The sequence below is a fragment of the Micropterus salmoides genome, unplaced genomic scaffold (genome assembly GCF_014851395.1).
Source record: "Micropterus salmoides isolate LMB-PRFRI ecotype aquatic unplaced genomic scaffold, ASM1485139v1 Ms_hic_scaffold_16, whole genome shotgun sequence".
NCBI classification, from domain to species: Eukaryota; Metazoa; Chordata; class Actinopteri; order Centrarchiformes; family Centrarchidae; genus Micropterus; species Micropterus salmoides.
Window position 1 is genome coordinate 16,470,779 of NW_024040707.1, and position 22,656 is coordinate 16,493,434.

The following is a 22,656-nucleotide window of genomic DNA, read 5'->3' on the forward strand; positions in this document are numbered from 1 at the left end:
AAAATGCCTAAAGTGTGCTCACACCGACAGTAGGATCCACACGATATGGTAATTTCCACAGCAGACATCAAGTCATTGTGTTGCGCTACTGTCATTTAGCCATTAGGGGGAGTTGAAACACCGTGTGAGAGGATGCAAGTCCTCTTCCCCATGAGGCGTCAATTTGAAGGGAATTTGGGAAAATAACCTGCTCTGTGAGTTTTCAAGATATGTTTACGGATTGTCTGTGCAGGAGCACACAGAAAACGAATCAAATTTGTATTTTATTGTGGCGTCTAGATTACGATATGACAAAATTCACAGTTGGCGTGCGCTGCTACGCTTAAAACTTAGAAACTGCCTATCATAACTAGTAAAGATGCGCTTATACTGTGTCATTATTAGGCCAAATCTGCAAACACTTGAATAAATTCAGGAGTGAGCAGAAATCAACACTGGACGTCCGAAACAAAGAGGTTTATCACACAGAACCGGGAACGCCCGTGTCCCCGCCCCCAAACAAAATCCCCGCCAGCCATTGGTCAGATTGTTGCACTACGCCCCTTTGATTGGCTGGCGGCCTCGTTATTGAACGTCCGTTGTTCGCACTCGCCTCAGAGCGAGAGCGCCTGTGACAGTGGACTTCTTTGATTCATGCTGTGGTGAACCCTCATTTTGGGATTTGGACAACAATTAATGCGGCCAGAACAGAGCGCATGAAGGTATGTTGAGACGGAAACATTTGCCACTAGCTTCCAGACATCCTGTCTACAAATGTGGTCGGGCTTTTTTAGTAAGAAAGCAAAACGCTAAAGTACATAGACAGCCCCCCGAACCAATCTGATATATTTGCTTGTAACGTTACTGTGTGAGGCTTTGCCATTTCTGGTTAAGTGGAACTTCACAGTTGCAAAACATGTAGGGCTAAATCTTAATGTCAAAATCTAGATAGATAATAGGAGTAACAATCGATGAGATCCAGGGGTTGAGTTCATTTTCAGGCTAATGGGTGTGAGTACTTCAGTAATATTGATGCAGTATTGATTTTACCATTTTCACTTCAGGCAATCTATAAAGATAATGACTAATTTGGTGTGATTTTGTGATGTGTGTAACACTTAGCAATTGAACTGAATGTTGGCAACACGGAAAATAATAACAGTCCCTTGTGTCAGACAAAGGCCCAGAACGGCAGGTGGATCCTCTGCTGTTCCTCAGCAACCACTGCGACCACTGTGAAGCACACACTGAGCTGTGTGCCCTGCACGATGAGCACAGATCCTTCCTGGTGTCTCAGGCCAGGACGGGTAAAGTTTAACCCAAACGTGGGAAAAAGTGGGGAAAATAGAAGCAGAAAAACAACACACACATGCGCAGACACAGGTTTAGACTAGGCATTTTGACACTCCGCAGACTTGGTGTCAAATTAGCTGCTGTAGGCTTCTGTATTGACTTGATCATCATTTGTTGACTTGCATGAAAGTCACAAACTGCAACACTGCCACTTGAAACCATGCAGGGCCACATAGTGGGATTCAGGGATTTACTCTTGAGTGAAGATCCCCGTGGTGTGGCCATCCCTGGAATGCTGGAAGGATTTTCCATGGAAGCCTGATTTACAGATATCGGGTTCACAGTTTGGTGCATTGCTGTGATTGTGCGGCGAGCCACATGGTTCACCAAGGAATTTTGGAGAGACAGTGAATATTCTGGGGCGCTGCTGCAAGAAAGTAAACAGTGCACTTGAGAGATTTAACCTTCTCTCTCTGGCGGGGAAGAGAGTGTGTTTAATGCAAAGAAAGGAACCGTTGCTTTCACTTTTAATACAGGCGAGTGACTAACTCAGGAAAAACTAAAACCAATGAGTGGAAAAACTAGGAAACACCCAACAAACACTGATGCTTCCATATGAGCTCAGGGGTCACTGAATGGTTTGACGAGCATAAACAATGGTTAAAAAACAAACAAAACATATGCTATGTCCTTTGCAGAGAGGAGATCTCAATCTCAGTTGATTTGGGTACCCACATGATGGACAGTGTTCTCCATCACCAAACCACTAACTTCTTTGGCAAGAAGAAGAAGAAGAGAGAGAGAGAGAGAGAGAGGCTACTCATTATAGCTTCTGACATCTTACTTCACACAGGTGGCACAAAACCATGACAAACACACAACGAACACTCTGAGGGGCAGCCATGCTTATTATAAGACATGGATTAATACCTGAAAGCGACTTCACCCCTACTTTAAAAGATGACGGCAACTGTGTTTTGTCTTCCTCTTAATTTCAAGGATGATCTAACCTGTGTGAAGTGTGTTATGTCTGGACCCCTATGACTGGACTGAACGCAGCTGATGAATCACAGGATGCAGTGGATGGAGTGTGGGATGGCTAATACCTTAAACATGTCCGCCAAATGCGTTGTCTCAAACAAACTGTTGGTATTTGGAGCACCCTGAAGCTTCGCAGTGGACAGTGGGGACTGAACAGCGTAGACAACTGTCCTCAGTCCCTCAGGAACTTAACATGCAGATATGCTAATGACTTCCTGTTTATAACCCTGAGCACAACCCAGTGAGGCTGCAGATGGGACCCCCCCCCCCCCCCCCCCCATCTTGTATCAGCTCTGTGCCACTCACTGAAAAAATACACTCAGACAAGCTGCTACTAAGTGCTATGCGACACATAAATCCATTCACATTTGTGCAATAAAAATCACCAGTAAAAATATTTCTCTCTCTCTCTGTCTCTCTCTCTCTCTCTCCAGGATGAGAAGATGAATGTGGAGGCTCTAAGCAGAGCAGAGCTGCTAACTCTCCTCAGCATTTTGGAGGGAGAGCTGGAAGCCCAGGATGTGGTCATACATGCCCTCAGGGTGAGTTGGCCACTGCATACTCATACGCTATGGACTCTTGTCATACACATCGCGGGACACCTCACACAGACTTAGGAGCATACATATAATTATAACTGATAAATAATATTACAGCCATCTTAGCGACCTCTAGAATAAAGCACTTTCTTTACTGAAGACATCCGTAGACTAAAATGAACCTGTTTCAGCATTACAGTCCCAAAAAAGAATGTGAGCCAACAGGGAGGGGATGTGTAAACAGGAAGCTAAGGAAACAGAGCTAGTAAAGACAATGGCACAGGAGCCATTCTGGTTTCCCAGGCCTTTCGTTCCACCAGAGCACCAACATTATTGCTGGTCAGACCAGTGTTGTAAATGTGTTTCTCGTTTTCACCTTTTTATTTATTTTTTTTTACAATCCAGGCACTATTCAGACATGGATATGCCCGTGCTGTCTCTAGACTCCAGTGCTCACATTTGTTTCAATCTGGGAAATGGCTGCTGCAGCTAAACAGAAACAAAATTTGCCTTATTTGGGACCTTGCCTCGGGTGTATACTTCAAACCCTTGTGAGAGTTTTTCGGCTCTGGCGAATCAGCTGTATCCAAGTGTGTGTTCTAAACCCTAAACACAGACTAAAATGGTGACTAGGCAGTCTTTCAAGGCAATCAGAGATGAATTTGCATTAACAGTGCACTTAATATGTGGACACAGGCCTCTCAGGCAACCTCTGAATGCTTAGAGATTCTCTTGAACAACTTGAAGCACACATTGTGAACGGCACCTCAGACATTACAATCATATCACATTGCAGATGTGACATTTTTGCCTTAAATCCTGGGTTTTGTCCAGCTCATTCACTCAAGAATATAGCTTTCCTTAAGCTACAATGCTTCGCAGTCTAGTCTGGTTGGCTCTCTCCGTGCCCCTGGCTGCTTGACCACAGCAGCTGCTCCAATGCGTGGACGAAGCTGCCCTGAATGCTCGACTAATTGTCTGAAGTAGTGATTGAGGTTTTGGTGAGTAGCAAGTAGCAAACATGACTGTCTTGTACTAATAAACCGGCCTTGATAGTGAAGTGAATCTAGAAAGTGAGTAAGTGAGACTATAATCATGAGAGAATCTTAGTGCCAGGGCCTGAGGGTAAGCCGTTCTAACCACACCAGCTCAGATGCATCTTCAGTGGCAGCTGTCCAGATCTGACGCACGCAGGGTTCGACTCGAAACCCGACGCACACGCACACAGTCATCTCCTTAGGAGAAATTTACAGTCGCCTTGTTGTCTGTACTTATTCCTCTTTCTACATCTCTAAACTATACTGCTTTTTCCCCCTCTCCCTCCTTTCCTCACATTTTGGTGGGAGTCTTTCATGTTTGACTATGACCCATGCCCTATCTGCCCACTCACTCACACTCACACTCAAGCGCACACACACACACACGCTGGTGGTCTCTGGTGGGTCAGTTAGAGGCTGCAGTGTTTACTGTGGAGAGGATGTACAGAGTTGTAGGCTCAAATCACTGACTTCCCTTGTTCTCACTGGGGGCCTGTACACCATTTTAGCTAGGCTAATGTGTCCGATATTGAGCTCTGTGTCTGTGCATTGATTTGACACCCAGGAAGGGTGTTTTTCTTTGCCTTTCATTTTCCCACTGTGATTTTTTGATGTATGTTGCTGTGCCATAAAAACTATTCTCTTCTCAGTGTTGTCAGCTAACATGCCACCTTAACCAAACTCAATGTGTGCCAGTAATGTTTACTTGCGTGTGCGGATGGTTGAGAAGGAAAAAGAGGCTCTCAAACCCCCCCCCCCCCCCCCCTTCTCCAGCTTTAAATATTTTCTCCTCTCAGCAGCAGTACTTGGGATGCCTGTAGATTGCTCTTGACAACCGCATTCAGACGCCTTTTTAACCCTTCCTTCACCCAAAACCCCTGATTACTCGGAACCGTATCAGTATTTGCTTACTTTTTAAGATGGTGTCACCTTTGGGACTTGTCTCTTCAGATTCTGGGTTGTGCTGTTTTTAGCTCTCATCACTAAGATAGGCAGTTTTACCAGAGGGAACATTCCTGAGAACATGACACCAGAAGCAGGTCCTGCATTCCAGCAGGAGTGGCGCATCTTATGAGTTGATGATTGTCGATATCTATACGGGAACTAATGCTATTATTATCTTATCTCTGTCGGGCATAAATGGCATGAAACCAGCATAGAGCAAATTCTCAGTAGCTCAAAGGAATGCCAGTAAAAGACATGAACAGACCTAGGTGAGAGCCGTGACTTCCACACCTGCCTCCTAAGTACTCAGTGACGTTTTGTTAAGACTCTGGTGCCTGTGGCTTTGAAACAAATACTGCTGTTTGACAGTGGATTTAACAGTTTTTGTTGACGCAGGCCACCATGTTTGCGTGGTTAAAATGTTGCAGTCATCCTCGCCAGGGCCCATTTTTGTTTTTCATGTGACGTCATATCCTGTAATCCTAAAATGCTTTGTCTACTTCTGCAGGCTGACATGTTTTCCTGACGCCGTAAAAACAATAGGGCCCGGCTAGAGTGTGCTGTTCAGATAAGATTGTATATTCTATAACACTGCAAGAATCACAGCCCAAATGTGGGCATGTTGTCAAGATAGGTAATACGATAAAAAAGAGCAGAAGGTGCCATTAAAAGCAAAGCAATACCTTAATAAAAGAGTGTAATGCACACTGGCCTATGATGTCAGTGAAGTGCTTAGATTATCAACAGCCTGAACCTGAGGTATCTGCGAGATGAAAACTCCCTGACCTGAAAATGCCCAGATGACCTCAAATGATGCTACCTTCTTGCTTTACAGGGGTGTACAAAAACACACTTACATCACCGCATATCATACACAAATCACAGCAAAACTTAGCCCATGTGAGAGGCTTAGGGTGTCACCCTAAAGGGTGCCTTTTTATGGCAGCCTTTCTTATCCGTAGACACAGCTAGACAATATAGGTTCATATCTGCGATGGTAATGAACTCCACCCTTCACTATTTGCTCTGAACAGGAGAGTATTTGCCTGGCACAAATAAAATAGTTATATATGAGGTCAGACCAAACCATGGCAACAGCCAGTCTGTCATAAGAAAAATCACAGCGTTCTCACTGAAGTTTGTGTTTGTGTCAACATCAATGAATGAATTCAGCTTCATTTTTGACTCCGTTTCAAGAAATCCCGGAGCACTTCCTTGTTCCACGTAATGATATGTTGTGCTTCTCCTAAAAGCGTTGCCCGACCAAAGGGTGAGAGCACCTGCTTCCATGTTTCCTTACTAACTACTGATGATAGCATCTGAGGTGGTTAAACATTACTTGGAAGTGGTCTCTCATTGCACGGCCCATAAAGTAAAATGAGGTTTTCTTTTGGCGTCTTCCCAATTATCTCGGTGCCATCTGTGGTTAATGTGTGGGTGGGAGGTGTGGAGGATACAGCTCAAGTCTTAAGCACACACCTTAGCTCACACTTCAGAAAGTAAACACTTCTCACATCTCGCTCTCTCTATCTTACGAAAGCATGTCACTGGGACAGGTAACCCTATATGAGTCAATTACGTTCACCCTATCTTACAAGTTCATTTTTGTACCCTTACAATTTGTACCATCAAATAATTCTTATATACCCCAAGTGTATGTGACCAATGTTGGGAAAATCACTGCACTACCTTTGTGCTACCTTGCAACAATGGCATGATCCCTCACCTGCTTCCCACATTGCCAGTGTAGCGTTTGAAGCTTTCGTCAGCATCATCTGGGCCAACAAATCAGAGTAACGATAATGATGCTAAATGGTGTGTTTTTAAAAACTGATGGCTTTCCATATACATAACATAAACCTAGTTTTAGTTTTTAGTGAACAAGAGACTTGTACTCACCAGTTATTCTTCTCCAATAATGAATAACCTCAGAGGACATTCTGGACAATCTCAGTAACTGCAGTACACCCGTGACAAATGTTCTCATCCTGGCCATGTCTGAAGAGATGTCAGGGCATAAAGCTCCTCAGTGACAAACCTACAGAGAATTTTCAGGCAACTTGCTAGCACTCCAAAGCCTCTCTAAGTCTTTTTCTGTAGCATCTTTAAAATTATTGTTTGGTTTTACAGTCTCCTTGCTCTCACCAAGCCCATGTCCAGCAGCAGCTGGCGGTTGCTTTTTGCAAAGCACAGACTCTTAACAATACCTACGGTGTGCCAACTGCTTATCACCGACTGCCAAAGTAAGCTTCTTAGCTGGTTAGCTGGGGAAGAAAGCTAATGCTTGATATATTTTAGCCAAAAGAAGAGTGAATATCGAACTTGGTGTGTAGAGAGAGTCTCTACAACATTTTATCAGGAATTGATTGATAGGTTATGCAAGCAGTAGCATTTATTTCGTTTGTAGCCACGGACACTGTCTCTTTCCCATTTTACTTTTGCTACGAGTTTCCTCAGCAGAGTTTGCTGTAATGTCTTTATGTTCTAATGACCACTACACAACAAAATGGGTCTGAGCCCTTTGTGTCTGTTTGAGTTTGCAGCCTCACTAGCTCTGTTAAATCAGATGTGACTGCCAGTGGATTGATACCTCTCACCTGCCAGGGCTCATCAACATGACTGACAAGTTATCCATTAACTATCCTTCTCCACTACTAAGTAGAGCAGAGGAGTTTGACCACTCCCCAGGACATAAACTGCATTACTAAAGTCTTGCTTCCTCATCCAAGAAAACACAGCAGCCAGAGACAAATCTGAACAGAATCTGACCCTAGAGGGTCTGCAGTTGACCTACTGTCCTCCTTTTGTTCTCCTTGTTCTTTGGTCAACATTAATCATCTTTAGCCTGTCTCCTTTTCCACTCTTAGTCATTTACCTGACACTGTGTTTTTCTTGCACTGCAGGTTAATAATCAAGATTCCAGATGAATAAACAACTTTCATTGGTTTGAAATAACAGAACGGAACTGCAAAACAAACTCGTACAGTGTATTTGGCTGTAAAAATGTTGGCACATCCTGATGCATTGGCCTCTTCCATCTTGTTGCAAAGACGCTTGCCTGGGACTCCTTAAGTACCTTGAAAGAAGCTTTTCATATCTGACAGGTCTAGTCCTGCTGTCCTTTTGTCTCTGTGTGCCGGTTCTGCTTCTGAAGAGCAGACTAATTCAACAGGAATGCATACTTTTTTCCCCATAACCCCCACTGCAAAGCTTCAAGATTTGAGATGTTTCACCGGAGACAGCCAGTCATGCTAGGAACCTCATGCCGCATAGTGCACACACACTCAGGCAAACATATGCCAGCTGCATGCTCAGAGGTGCACACGTATATAGATACAATGCTACCCTCATTTTGATAGCAATTAGGTTTTTCTTTCACCCGGAGTATTATCTGGTAGTCAGATTAAGGGCTAAACCATTTAGAGATGTAAACAGGACTCCCTGGATCTGGCTGTAGGTAACTGACTGAATTTTTTCCAGGTGAAAGGCATCAGGTTGTCTTTCACACCTTGTTACAGCTGCGAGAGCGCATTAGAGAATACAGGCACCGCTCAAACAAGCTGTAGCCCAACTGTTTCAGTAGCTACAACACTGCATGAAATTGGAGAGGAATTCTTACATACTTGATGCAAATTCAGAAACATAATTATTGATTATGAAATAGGTGGACGAAAAGTACATTAATAGCATATAATGTATCCCTTCCCATAGCTTAGTTGTAGAGACATTTGTCATCAGTAGTTGAGCAGAGAGGGTTTGCTTGTTGTGCCCTCTCATAAAGGAAAGCACACCCTGTCATTATGATCAGAACTATCCCAGAAAAACCACGGGAGACCAGACCCTGGGCTAGGACTGCTACACACAATCCAATCTCAGCCCGGCCCTTAATGGTCTGTTTAAACAGTTTTGTCTCCTGCTAGATGAGGAAGCTTTACAGCTTTATTCCAAAGCCCAGCACCAAAACAAATGCGCAAACAGTCACCGGTAAACATACACACAATCGCTTACACACACATTTGTATTTATATAAATATGGGGGAAAGAGACACAGACATACTACACACACACATACACACTGGTGCCTACTCTCACACACTGAAGCCTACTGGGTCAGACATGGAGACGATGCATGAGACTGAAGGCACTGAGACAGTGTCTTTGTTGGAGTCCTGTAATCGCTTCACTGAGGGCCACATTCTTTGTCCAGCCAGAGAAAGAGACTCAAATACAGCCTCCTTAATTATGCCCTCAGGGTGTGTGTGTGTGTGTGTGTGTGTGTGTGTGTGTGTGTGTGTGTGTGAGTGAGTGTGAAAGCATGTGAGAAAAACAGGCTGACAGACAGGCGGAAGAGAGCGGCATTTTCTGAGAAATGAGCTGGCAGAGGACACTATGCAATGCATGTTTGGGCAGGGGGGAGGGCATGATGAAGGGGATGTCTGATGAGGACACCAGGGGGAGACAGCGACGGGTGTCCCCAAAGGCACGTGGCGTAAACTCTGTGGCATGTGCTTACATCACTAGCCCCCATGAGCTGACCTTGCATGCCTCCAGAACTCAAACCTCCTCACTGTATGTAGCTAATGACACCTCCTGACGACATATCAGGGGCACCCAGACTGAGGTCAGCAAGACCCTATCACACTTCACTGAATTTCTTGTCATTCCAGCCTGTTTAGTTTATGGTAAGTTCAAATTAGTTAAGCTTCTTGCAATATTTTGATCGCCCCGGGATCTCGTTCTTTACCCTTGAACAAGTGCGCCATCACTTTTTATTTAATTATTTTGGTTTTGGTTTAGGTATAATCTAAGTAACCTCTTCATTAGAAACAGCTCTGTGTGTGTGATTTCATGGCTGGGGTCTGTCACCCCTGCATCCCTGGGGAGGAGTTAACATCTGCCCCTGTTAGGGGTTGGACAGCTGTGCCTCACCTCTTTGTGTTCGGGGTTGAGGGGAGAGACCATCTGCTTGTGTTCACACTGACAGTAACATCACTCCACACAGATTCCCTGCACACACTTGACACACACACTCCCTACCGAGTCTGTTTGACGGTGCTATGAATTCCTAAATGTATTACCTGAAAAGTTAATCTTCTCTTGTTCACGTGCTCATGTGCGTGCTTATGTACAGAATGTTTGTAATGAGTTACTTTGTTTTTTCCTTTGTACTGGCGGTTGGGCCTCATTTGAACACTTTCTATTTTTTTCCTGTGCTGCAGTGTGGATAGACCTCATCCTATCAAATCCATGTGATGACATACACAAACATACTGGTCATTTTTTCTGCACATTTTTTCAAGACTGAACATGTACATGGATTTCATGTTTTCCTCCTGTATATTCCACAGATAGACATTAAAGGCATATGCAGCTCTTGGGTAGATTTAATCTAACACCTGCTGTCTCATTACCACTTGGTTGCCTACAGAGCTACATGTGTGTATGCATGTGTGTATTTGGGCGCTTCATCGTTTGATAAAATAGATTTCAAAGATTCATTTCTTTTTTAAGTTCAACATATAAGATAATGGACCAGTTTAAAAGTGCAATTACATGTGTGCTATTTGTTTGTCTATCATCAGGCGCAGCACAGAGACTCTTTCGTCCAGGAACGTTATGGCCAGTACGACCTCAGCGATCCATTTCTGGCCCTGCAGCGAGACAGCGAGTCCGAGGAGCGCCAGAACACGCTCATCGAGCCTCACGCACACCTGCAGGGCCGGGCGGTGGGCCCAAACCCTCTGGCTGTGCTTAAACTGGTCATGGCTCACTGCAAGAGGATGCAGGAGAGGATGATGGGACAGTTGGCTGCCGCTGAGAGCAGACACAGGAGGGTAAGAGTACTCGTGAAAAGTCGGGAATGCACACTCTCACACATTCATTCAGGTCTCAAGCTCGTCCGACCGCATTTCAGGCTTGCATGTCGGGACAGTGTTGCAATCATCCGAGCACCCAGCCAGCGTCACACTTGTACAATAGGGTGTGTGTGTGTGTGTGTGTGTGCTTCTCTTGTATACTTGGTTTGGGGGAGTGTGGCAGACAAAGCAGCCGCATACACAAGGTTTAGGAGTGACAGTGTAGAGCTTTATCACAGCAGAGCTCAAGGTCTGAATGTTTATGGCGTTCATAAACACTCAACCGTATAGACTGTCTGTGAGTGAAGTTGATGAAACTGACAAAACCTTGTAATGAATAGGAGGTAACGCTGTGTGTGGTTGGGGGGGGGGGGCATAGAAAGTGGATTAGCTAGTTTGAGAACGGTGTCAAATGCATGCACTGAATCCTGCAACAAGACAGCCGTCTGCGTGTCATGTCATGCAGTTGTTTCATCAGGCTGTGTGTTTGATAGGTGATAGCTGATCTGGAAGAGGAGAAACGACAGCGTGCCCAGGAGTCCGCGCACAGTGATGATTTCACCTTCATGCTGCAGACAGAAAAAGACAAACTGCTGCAACAGGTATGACATGTAAAAGATACAAAGTGTGTGTGTCTGTCTGTCTGTGTTTGGTAAAGACAGTCTCAGCAAAAACTGGCGCTCACAATTCCCACTTGCTGATAGACGGACACATCTGGTGGAAGAGATATTTCTGCTTCCCTTCCCTGCCTCCTCCTCTTTTGTCTCTCCTCTCCCTGTCTGCACAGTGTCCTTCATAGTGGTAGCTGTGATGTAAAACCCAGCAACAGAGCAGGGAAGCATCAGTGCGGTACTATTGTGTACCTCAGCAGGGTGGAGAGGGCTTGCCCTGTTAAACTACAGACACACAGGCACCCGTACGCACAAGCACAGGGCTGTTCCATAGGAAACACAGGGGGGAAGAGGCCATTGTTAAGTTGTCCAGCCGCCATGGGGCTTCACGGCCTCAGGAAACCTGAGATAATGGATGTCCATGTCTAATGCAAGGTCAGCTCGTGGCGCGCACACACACTGTGAGCACACAATCAGCCACTACATAAACTTTGCCCCAAGGGCCTTATGTAAGAAAAGTTTCCTGAGTGTCTCCCTCTCTTCCTCAGGCTTTCCTGCCTGTGTTGTTGGGTTTTTTTTCGTACACAAATCTTATACACCAGTTTGTATTTCATCGCCTCCCATTTCCCTGTATTACTCATCAAAGCTTTTAAGCAGCCCAGTCACCCTTTAATGACATCATGGCAAACTGAACTTCCCATAAACACGCCCCACAAGAGGATCATTCTTTAACAAGGCAAAACATGAGAAATCGCGTCTCTCTCTTTCACCCCTGCCTCTGAAATGAAATCTAATTCAGTTGCGGTTTGTTAGACAATGTGTGGGTAGGGACAAGAAATTTGGGAGCGAAACAGGAATTGATCACCTCCAAAGAAGTTCGGCCATTTAGAAACTCATTTTTACCACTTCTATTTACTGGTGATGAAGTCAATGGAGCCAGTATCATGAATGTGACTGGCCTAAAATAGACAGACTAATAAGGTCTATTTGAACATTTGTTCAAAAAAAATACACTCAGTTGCTGCCTACTCAATAATAGCATACAGTTAGAATGGGTTTGATGCAAAATACATATCCAAATGTTTTATTGCGAAAGTTTTATTTTATATTTTTAAAATAAGATTAAAATTTCTCATCTGTTGAGTCTAATGTAACAAAGCAGTGTTCTTGTGCCTCCTTGTGGTCAAACATGGAAAAGTTGCCTTGCCTTGACTCCTACACCTGTCCCCCTCTCTTTCTAGTTGGAAGCTGAGCGTACAACGGTGCGGAGGTTAGAGAAGGAACAAGTACAGGCGGTGAGCCGGGCGGAGGAGTCCCTGTCCCAGCAGCAGCAGCTCTCCTCAACTCTGACTCTGGAGCTCCAGAAAGCCAGCGGCCTGGCTCAGGAGGAGGCCCAGAAGGTCTCCCAACTTCGCACCTTGCTCCAAGAGGAGACCAGCGCGCTGGAGAAGCTCCGGCGGGTTCTCGAAGATGAGAAGAGCAGGGCAGCCCAGCTGGAGGCCAGGTCTGAGAGGCAGCTGGCTGAGTTTGACGCCGAACGGCAGCAGATGAGGGCCAGGATCGGCAGAGAGGAGGAGAGGAGTAGGGAGCTCGAGAGGCAGCTGGAGGAGCTGAGGAAGAGGTTGGTCGAAACTGGAGGAGGTAAAGAAGAGGTGAAGGAGGCTGCGACAGAAGTGAAAGAGCCGCTTTCCAAGATGATGGTGGTGTCCACATCTGTTCAGACTGAGCCAGATGGAAAGATATCTCCAAAATCCACCTCATTGTCAAAGATCAATGGCTATCACGCTCCTAAAGAGACAGAAATGACACAGGAAGGGAGGGGAGCAGAAAATGGAGGGGTGGTGGAGAATGGGGAAGGCGCACTTTTGCAATCCCCTCTTCACCCTCATCCTCACCCTCATCCACAGTCTCCCTCCAGTACAGCCTCTTCTTCCCTCTCCTCTTCTCCCATTTCCTCCCCTGTTCTTGCCAAGCGTCTGGGCAGTCCGGGCTTCCACCAGTCCTCCTACCAGGCCGGGGTCAACCAGCGATTCCAGGCCGCCAGGCACAAGTTCCAGAGCCAGGCCGAGCTGGAGCAGCAGCAGCACGGGGGCCCTCTTTCCCCAAGGGACCTCTCGCCAACCACCTCTTCCATCCCTCTCCCACCAGAGCACACCACTGCTAAGCAGCTGGCCCGCAACACAGTCACTCAGGTGCTGTCCCGCTTCACCAGCCAGCAGGCCGGCGTCAAGCTGACGCCGATCAGCAGCTCCCCGTTTGGTACAGACTACCGCAACGTAACAGCATCTCCTACAGGCGGGAAGTCACCTTCTTCAGGGCCACTATCTCCGGGCATCCGCTCCCCCCTCACTCCTCGCTCAGAGAGGAGCTACCCTCCTCCGATCCCTCCCAAGAAGCCAGGCGTGAGTCCAACTCCAGGCTCCCCAAGTCACTCTGCTCGGACAAGCCTCTTCCCAGAGCTGACAGGGAACTGTGGACAAAGCAAGCAGGAGGGAGCCAAGGAGCCGGACCTGGTTTTATCCTCCAGCAGCTAATGGCCAGATCATATGAACTATCTCCTACAATGAGTAGAATGGGTTAGCCCTAAATCAACAGTTACTGTAATATGTATTGTTGCTGTCCCTTAAACCCACTTCATAGTACTCATAATCAGTAGTATAGACACTTCAAAGCTGGACTGGGTCAAACAGATGCATTTAATAGTTTGTCGCACTCCTACCTCTATACCACGACATGAGAAACAATCAGAAAAGAACTATTAGAAATAAAATATATATAGTTTATGATTTTTTTTTTTATTTGATTTAATATTTATATTAACACTCCTGTTTTTATTCCTTTTTATAGTGTTTTTTTGTGATTGTATCTAGTTTATTTTCTCACTTTAAAATATTAAGGGTGTTTAAAACAACCATAAATATGAAGAGGCCAAGCTGAATACCTGTTTATTACAACCCTCCTTTTCTTTTCCCTTAATCAGTCCTGCTAGATTTAAAAAAAAAAAAAAAAAAAAAGACTGTCAGAAAAAAAAACATATGGCAAGTAAAAGGGCTAAAATATACAGTTTTAAAGTACATAAAATATGTAGCTATCACCATTTCACACCTTTTATCTAGTGAGTAGTTTGTAAAATGTTTTTCTATGCAGTTCCTGCAGAGATAGTCCATGAAAAACATTATTATACTGTAAATACTATGGCGAAAAACATCCAAGCATGTGCTGTTTTATTCTATTACACTTGTCACGAATACACTGAATCTAGTGAAATGGGAGAGCACACTTTGTACTACATTACTTTGTCTACAATTTTAAATGTTTTGTTCAGGGAAGGTTCATTTCTGCCTCACAAAACCAAGGAGGACTATGTTACAACTGTACGTTAACTCTTTGGGATACTGCATCAATGAACACAATGGGGACTAAAAGTTTGAATCTTGCTACTGTAACAGTTGTTTTTATATCTGTCAAATATAGTCATAGTATTTTGTTTCGTCCTAACAGTGCTACATCAGATGTTTGTTGTAGTTTTAGAGTGTTTTTACAAAAAAAACGTCTGGCTTTAAAACCAAGAATTGATTGAAAGTTATTTTAGCCGATCAATTTAAAATCGGTAGATTTATACACATTTGTATGAGGGGCAATGACCCTCAGCTGGCAGTAGTAAATCTGCATATCATGAACACCTGCAGCATCTAGTGCTTTTTTAAAAATAAATTGCGTATGCTGTAAAGCTTACAATGTGTTAGACGTTTTTCTGTTCAAGCCGTCAGAACCTTGGTGAATATGCTGTGCAAAGATGTGTGGGGGACATTAACAATCTAGCCAAGATGTTCAATCCATTTATTTGTACAACAGAATGGGGCAGTACAGTCTTGAACTTTATAACTGATCGGCACACAGTTGTCGTATAGTGTGAGGGTTGAACACTGCACATAGTATAGCTAACAAGTAACCGATCCAGAGTCAGCCTACTTAGAAGTCATGTAACACATACAGTCTGATGTGACCTTACAGAAGTCATGTAACATGTACAGTATATGATCTTGCCTTCGCATTCACTCGGCAGGACCAATACACAAACAGTACAGTTAGGAGTGCAATACTCTAAGCCTCCAACATAAACCAGCATATTAAAATAGAAATTTGCATACATGGGTGGGAGGATGGAGTTCTTTACCATAGGAAAGAGATTTTGGCAAATAAATCGTGGTTACTATGAGTATGTTCTCCTTTCACAAAGGAAAAGCTGTACAGCGAAAGAGGTGGTGTTGCCAAAGTAAGAGAACAGAGAATGCAATAAAAGATGCAGCAGTGTAGAAGTTGCTTTATCTTATTTCAGTCATCGTAGCTTGCATGGGTGGAGACACATCAGCGGAGCACAACAGAAAACAAGTTAACACTCCCTCAGCCCTGACGAGACTGAAAAACACTGTCTACAGTGCAGGAACAGTGCTATGCTGAGGATCATGCTACTCCTAAATGTTGATGACAGGAAGAAATATTTTCAGTTTCATTGGCAACATATACCTAAGTTGCCAGTTAAGCAATGCTGTAAGCTTGCTACCAGCTGAAATGTCAGATGACTGCTATTCATTTTCCTGTCGATGTCCCAATTTTACTGATGTGCCTGATTTCCAATTGCACCATGCATGACGACCACAATGAAACAAACTGTCACAAAATTCATATTTTCCTGTCCAAAATCAAACCCTGATATGTGATGGTGTGCTTAATTTCTCTTATCAGCTGCCTTGTGCGGTCCTGGTTCTTTTCAGTGTGCTGCGTACTCCACTGTAACGTGATCAGTTCTGCATCAGTTTAACAAAAGAAATTGGAATAATTATAAAGTAAATGAATCTAGGGAGATCTGTGATTCTTTTGACAGCCGAGGGGAGATTTACTTTAACGTAGCAGTCCTGAGCACAGCCCTGCACACTGACCCAACAACTCTCTCCCAACACACATCCAGAAGTAACCACTTTCTCCAAACCATGATTATCTCCATTACCACAACTTCCTTACAGCAGACCGATATCTGTGCCTAACAGTCTGCAAATCTTCAGTTATACTTTTTTTGTGTTTTTTTTTTTTTGAATTCCTTGCCCCATACTGATATAGTTTTGCTTTGGTTAGTCCTTGCGCATGTATAGATGGGTTGTGGGCCCAGTGGAGCGTTTGTCTCCCTGGTCAGTCCCTGACCTTCCACTAGGCATTCTGCATCTCCTTGCCAATTTTGTAACTTAGGATCTTATTCCAGTCGATCTTAGTGCGTGTGACAGGCAGCTGGCGACGCAGGGCCTTGAAGGTGGTGTCAGACATGGTCTGGTAGTTCTCACTGATTGCAGTCTGAGGGCAAAAAGTGTAGGGAAACAAATATCAAGTATAAAATGTTCATGTTTTTATTTTAAATGTCTCTTCATGCATGTTTCAGTAAAAGTAATGCCTGTAATTTTAAACATTAGTATATAAGACGTGTAGTCAATAATGTAGCTTACCTGGTAATCATTTTCCGCGTTCTCAATAATGTCAACAAATTCCTTGGCTGTCTGGATTTCATTCTGTTTCAGAAACACATAGGATAAAAGGTGATGATTATCTAACAGACATGGATGACCTCCTCTGTATATATCCGGAGCTGACAAAGCCAGTCTTATACTCTGTAGGCAACATAAGGTTTAAAACACTAAAAACTGCATGAGTGCTTATACAGTGAGGAAAATAAGTATTTGAACACCCTGCTATTTTGCAAGTTCTCCCACTTAGAAATCATGGAGGGGTCTGAAATTGTCATCGTAGGTGCATGTCCACTGTGAGAGACATAATCTAAAAAATTTTTTAAAAAATCCAGAAATCACAATGTATGATTTTTTTAACTATTTATTTGTATGATACAGCTGCAAATAAGTATTTGAACACCTGAGAAAATCAATGTTAATATTTGGTACAGTAGCCTTTGTTTGCAATTACAGAGGTAAAACGTTTCCTGTAGTTTTTCACCAGGTTTGCACACACTGCAGGAGGGATTTTGGCCCACTCCTCCACACAGATCTTCTCTAGATCAGTCAGGTTTCTGGGCTGTCGCTGAGAAACACGGAGTTTGAGCTCCCTCCAAAGATTCTCTATTGGGTTTAGGTCTGGAGACTGGCTAGGCCACGCCAGAACCTTGATATGCTTCTTACAGAGCCGCTCCTTGGTTATCCTGGCTGTGTGCTTCGGGTCATTGTCATGTTGGAAGACCCGGCCTCGACCCATCTTCAATGCTCTAACTGAGGGAAGGAGGTTGTTCATCCTCTCCTTAATACAGTGCAGTCGCCCTGTCCCATGTGCAGAAAAACACCCCCAAAGCATGATGCTACCACCCCCATGCTTCACAGTAGGGATGGTGTTCTTGGGATGGTACTCATCATTCTTCTTCCTCCAAACACGGTTAGTGGAATTATGACCAAAGAGTTCTATTTTGGTCTCATCTGACCACATGACTTTCTCCCATGACTCCTCTGGATCATCCAAATGGTCATTGGCAAACTGAAGACGGGCCTTGACATGTGCTGGTTTAAGCAGGGGAACCTTCCGTGCCATGCGTGATTTCAAACCATGACGTCTTAGTGTATTACCAACAGTAACCTTGGAAACGGTGGTCCCAGCTCTTTTCAGGTCATTGACCAGCTCCTCCCGTGCAGTTCTGGGCTGATTTCTCACCTTTCTTAGGATCATTGAGACCCCACGAGGTGAGATCTTGCATGGAGCCCCAGTCCGAGGGAGATTGACAGTCATGTTTAGCTTCTTCCATTTTCTAATGATTGTTCAAACAGTGGACCTTTTTTCACCAAGCTGCTTGGCAATTTCCCCGTAGCTCTTTCCAGCCTTGTGGAGGTGTACAATTTTGTCTCTAGTGTCTTTGGACAGCTCTTTGGTCTTGGCCATGTTAGTAGTTGGATTCTTACTGATTGTATGGGGTGGACAGGTGTCTTTATGCAGCTAACGATCTCAAACAGGTGCATCTAATTTAGGATAATAAATGGAGTGGAGGTGGACATTTTGAAGGCAGACTAACAGGTCTTTGAGAGTCAGAATTCTAGCTGATAGACAGGTGTTCAAATACTTATTTGCAGCTGTATCATACAAATAAATAGTTAAAAAATCATACATTGTGATTTCTGGATTTTTTTTTTTAGATTATGTCTCTCACAGTGGACATGCACCTACGATGACAATTTCAGACCCCTCCATGATTTCTAAGTGGGAGAACTTGCAAAATAGCAGGGTGTTCAAATACTTATTTTCCTCACTGTATATAATTTTGTTTACTTACATTCACTGGTATTGATTCTTCTACCTCCTTATGGCTAACCAGCTGCACATTCCCATCTTCATAATAGTGCACCTGGAGACAGAGAAGAACTTTATGAGTAACCTGGAGTTGAAACTTGACTTATTTATTGTTTATGCATATGATCACAGTGAATTCAGTTTACCTGGATCTTCAACACTCCCACCACCTGAGCAGTGGACTGACCAATGGTAAGCTTCCACTCTGACCTACAGCGTCCATTCCTGTATTAGACAAATGAAGAGAAGCCCTACGTTAAAAATCAGACAGCAGCATCAGGAACCTTATTAAACTGAGATAACCTTTGTCGTAAAGCTATATCATAAAAATCAGCAACATTTCCACTCAGATATACATATATTCGGATATGCTTTTAAACAGCTGTTTGCAGGAATGTCACTATACCAGAAGTTCTTGGGTTGAAACTGATGTCCCTCAATGCAGGCTATGATCGTTTGCTGACCATCAACTGTTTTCCCATATACCTGCATCACACAGATAATACGGATAAGTATGAGTATGGGTAAAATGTAGTCTATATAGCTTAGATTATGAGTTTTGTCACAATTTTTGTGCACCTTACCGTGGAGACTCCGGTAGGGTAGTGCTCTTTGACGTAGGCACTAAGGGAAGTATCACAGGCATCTCTCCAGCTTCTCAGGGTCGTGTCTCCTTCATATGGCTGCACGTCGCTCACCTCTTTTCTTAGATGGTCGAAGCGGAACGACAAATGGTTGCGGGGGTCCAGGAAACGTCCCTGACCCAAGTCACCATGCTCTGTGATCAGGACCTATAAAGAAGGGAGAGGAAAGATTGAAAAAATCTGGATTTGACACTTTTTCACGCTCTTTTGGAATAAACAAGAAAGACCTAAGGATGAAACATACCGGCTCATCATAGCCCTCTATTTTGGCAGGAGTAAATTGATCCATGTTGTACTGGGCAAAGGAGCTGGACAAACAAATTGGGCATAAAAGGTACGGCAGAAATTCATAATATGACACCAAAATGCTTACAACAAATGCTTTCCACTGACCATTTTGAGAACACTATGTGCAGGCTCAGGTTTTTTTTTATCTGTGTAAATTGAGTTACTTACTGTGACGCCCCCTCCCTGAGGAGGTTGTCATTGTTGAGAAGAAGCCGCACATCTAGCAAGACAAAAAGAAACCACTGTTTGCATAGCGATCTTGTAACAATAAAATATTATCAGAGGCTAATTATATTATATTAAATACAGTATTATCATCATAGGCATCTTGTCACAATCAGCTACTTATTACCATTGAAGACCTCATTGAACTCTCCCGGGGGGGCATGAGTCACAAAGTTGGCCGCTATGCGAACCTATGGAAGAAAATGAAATGCGACCAATTAATTCAGCTATCATGATAAAATGACTTGCTGTACAATCAGTACAAAGAGAGACACTATAAACTACTATGTTACCTCTAATTAACATAATTCCCACTTTTGAGTAAGCAAAACAAATCTGTACTCAAATTTCAAAAACTCTACAATCAAAAAAGTTGCTACCTATTTTGTTAGTAATCTGGCATCCAATTGTGGTATTACCATATCTGTGATACTAAGGCAAGGCATTAAGTTTATTTATACAGCACATTTCAACAAGGCACTTTACATAAAAGCTACATAGAGCAATATAAAATACATTTAAATACATTTTAAATAGACTAAAATAGAAACTAAGATGCATTTTCAGTTTTGCAATGGATAGTGGGTTTGGTTATTATTTTATGCTTGAACTAGCAATTTTTATATCATCTCAATTACAAAATCAGTCAGTCAACAATAACAAAGAGCAGCCAGCATCTGTTATGAAAAAATAATAAGCTTAAGAGAGTATAATTTACATATTTTAATTAAAGCTTTTGTAATTTGGATTGAAATTGAAGAATAAGCATCAACACATTTTAAGCAGCACCAATCAACTGCTTGAAGAATACAGAATGGACAGTGAATTAGAAATGGCTTGTCTAGACTATGTGTCAGGGCTCTGTAAAAATCATGCAATCAATTTTCCCGGTGAACGTCAATGGACTTTTATTCTTAAATGTCGCCACCATTGTGTCTAACTTAGCTTTCAAACCGCTCTGTTGGTGTTCAGCAATTGTCTTGTAACGTTAGGCCACACGAACATTTTAATTATCGCCTGTAGCAGAAATACTGCAGGCTGTCATTCTGAATAATCTGACCTTTGCCTCCAACTGGTAATGTGTCCAGCTGCCAGTGGTATTACGGGGGTTGTCAGGCTCCGACTCAACTGTAATGTTAGGCACCCGTATCCTGATCTCAAGCCATGTGAGGCTAACAAGTATTTGAGCTGCAACTGTATCTGTTTGACCCAGAAATCCAAAGCAAAGTAACGTTAGCCGCTAATGCTAGCTAACCTTAACGTTATATGAGAAGAATAACGTTACGAAGCCCACACTGCAATCATTACAGACTTGCATGGACACTGCAACACGGTTTAGGCGTCGATCCGTATATTTCCATTAATCTTGGTACAACTAACGTTAATGAAAAGTTTTAAGTCCCAGTTAAAACCCTCTATCTGCGTTTAATTTCGCCTCTCGCGAAATACAAGCTTTAACTAGCATTGGCTAGTTAGCTAGTGGTAGCTTGAAAACACAAGTTTATCAATTCGATACGTGACCAATAACGTTAACTGCCATTCTCTTTCCAAAATCTTACCGTTAATTCATGTGAACATAAAACACGGATAGCTCTCCACAAATAAGTGAAACTAGCACAGAGCAAAGAATTAAATAGACTTCAAACCTTCTCTTCTTCTGACAGCGGATCCTCAAAGTCAGCCATCTTGGCTCTTTGTGACCCCACCTACCCCAGCTGACTGGCAGAAACAGTGCGATGGGTGGTTATCATTCACACAGAAGAGACTGGATGCATACTAGCTACAGAGTGATTTTGTCAAAATACATGTATGAGTGTGCTTTCACAAAGAATGCCACATAATAAAATCAATAACTTTGCATAAGCGCAATTTAAAATTGTCTAAAGACTATGTTATACAACGCAAGAGGGCGTTAAAAGCTCAGTTATTTTATTTGTCCACTGCTTCCTGTTGGGTGTTGCAGAAGGAATACGTCTACAAAATAAAAGCATGGACATATGTTATGGCTGTGAATAAACTGTTCTTTTTGATGGACAACGTTCAGAGGTTTTGGCCCATGTTGTAGATTGCTCTATGCGACTTATTCATTCTTATTCTCCATTAATTAAATACCAAATTTCGGTATTTTGGTTCATTGCGGGAACTTCATTTGGGATTGTATTTTATTTTTCAAGTAGCAACAGGAATATTCAACAAGTGTTAATGTTGATTTTAGCTAGTATTGTGTACTGTCTTACAAAGGAGGTTCAGGCAGTGTAGAAACAAAATCTTAATGGGGAACCCCAAAATATTAGAGAAAAGGGAGATGTCAGGGGATCAATTAGACTTACCTTTCATTATGTTTGAACTAAAAACGGCAATTACCAGCACTTTTTAGACCACTCCTGGGAGAAATGGTGTAGGTCAAAATGTTGCATACATGACAGATAATACACTGGGCATGGTGTTATATACAGTCTATGTGTTAGGACTGTTAACAGAGTTTAGGATGCTGCTAACTTTCCTCAGTGTAGAAACAAGCAAATATAGTAAATGTTTCAGATCATTCTATAGGCCTGTTTCTTTAACTTTCCATCATGGAACAAATGGTCAGAGTGATTAACCTATTTCCTAGTAAGTAAAGCTCTTTTGTCTCCATATCAAAGTGGGTTCCATATGGGTTGGGATACAAGAATCTATATTGTTCTTAGAATCAGGAATAAACAAGGAAGTATGTTCAAAATAATGATCAATGACATCTTCTTTCAGGTTGAACAAAGCATAGGGAAATCTTTATATGAGGCTCTGTGTGACACAAGTCATTTGTTTTTCTAGACTTCATAAAATTATCCTATTTCCCTGAAATGATAGGCTATGAACAACTTCTTGGG

The 22,656-nt window shown here is 43.1% G+C and overlaps 2 protein-coding genes across 2 annotated transcripts; one reads left to right on the forward strand and one right to left on the reverse strand.

Annotated features, from left to right (window-relative positions):
• The first annotated feature begins 570 nt into the window (after positions 1 to 570).
• Positions 571 to 15,082, forward strand: LOC119905425 (CTTNBP2 N-terminal-like protein). The gene is made up of 5 exons (XM_038722459.1): positions 571 to 701; positions 2,748 to 2,855; positions 10,417 to 10,668; positions 11,184 to 11,291; positions 12,542 to 15,082. Exons 1-5 carry the CDS (start codon positions 696 to 698, stop codon positions 13,832 to 13,834), a joined length of 1,767 nt encoding a protein of 588 aa, XP_038578387.1. The 5' UTR covers positions 571 to 695; the 3' UTR covers positions 13,835 to 15,082.
• A 44-nt stretch (positions 15,083 to 15,126) lies between these two features.
• Positions 15,127 to 21,582, reverse strand: capza1b (capping actin protein of muscle Z-line subunit alpha 1b). The gene is made up of 10 exons (XM_038722463.1): positions 21,433 to 21,582; positions 19,914 to 19,977; positions 19,730 to 19,781; positions 19,518 to 19,581; positions 19,214 to 19,420; positions 19,036 to 19,115; positions 18,776 to 18,854; positions 18,613 to 18,684; positions 16,796 to 16,858; positions 15,127 to 16,646 (listed from the first exon to the last, which is right to left on the reverse strand). The coding sequence occupies exons 1-10, from the start codon at positions 21,469 to 21,471 to the stop codon at positions 16,506 to 16,508; spliced, it is 861 nt and encodes a 286-aa protein (XP_038578391.1). The 5' UTR covers positions 21,472 to 21,582; the 3' UTR covers positions 15,127 to 16,505.
• Between the last annotated feature and the right edge of the window lie 1,074 nt (positions 21,583 to 22,656).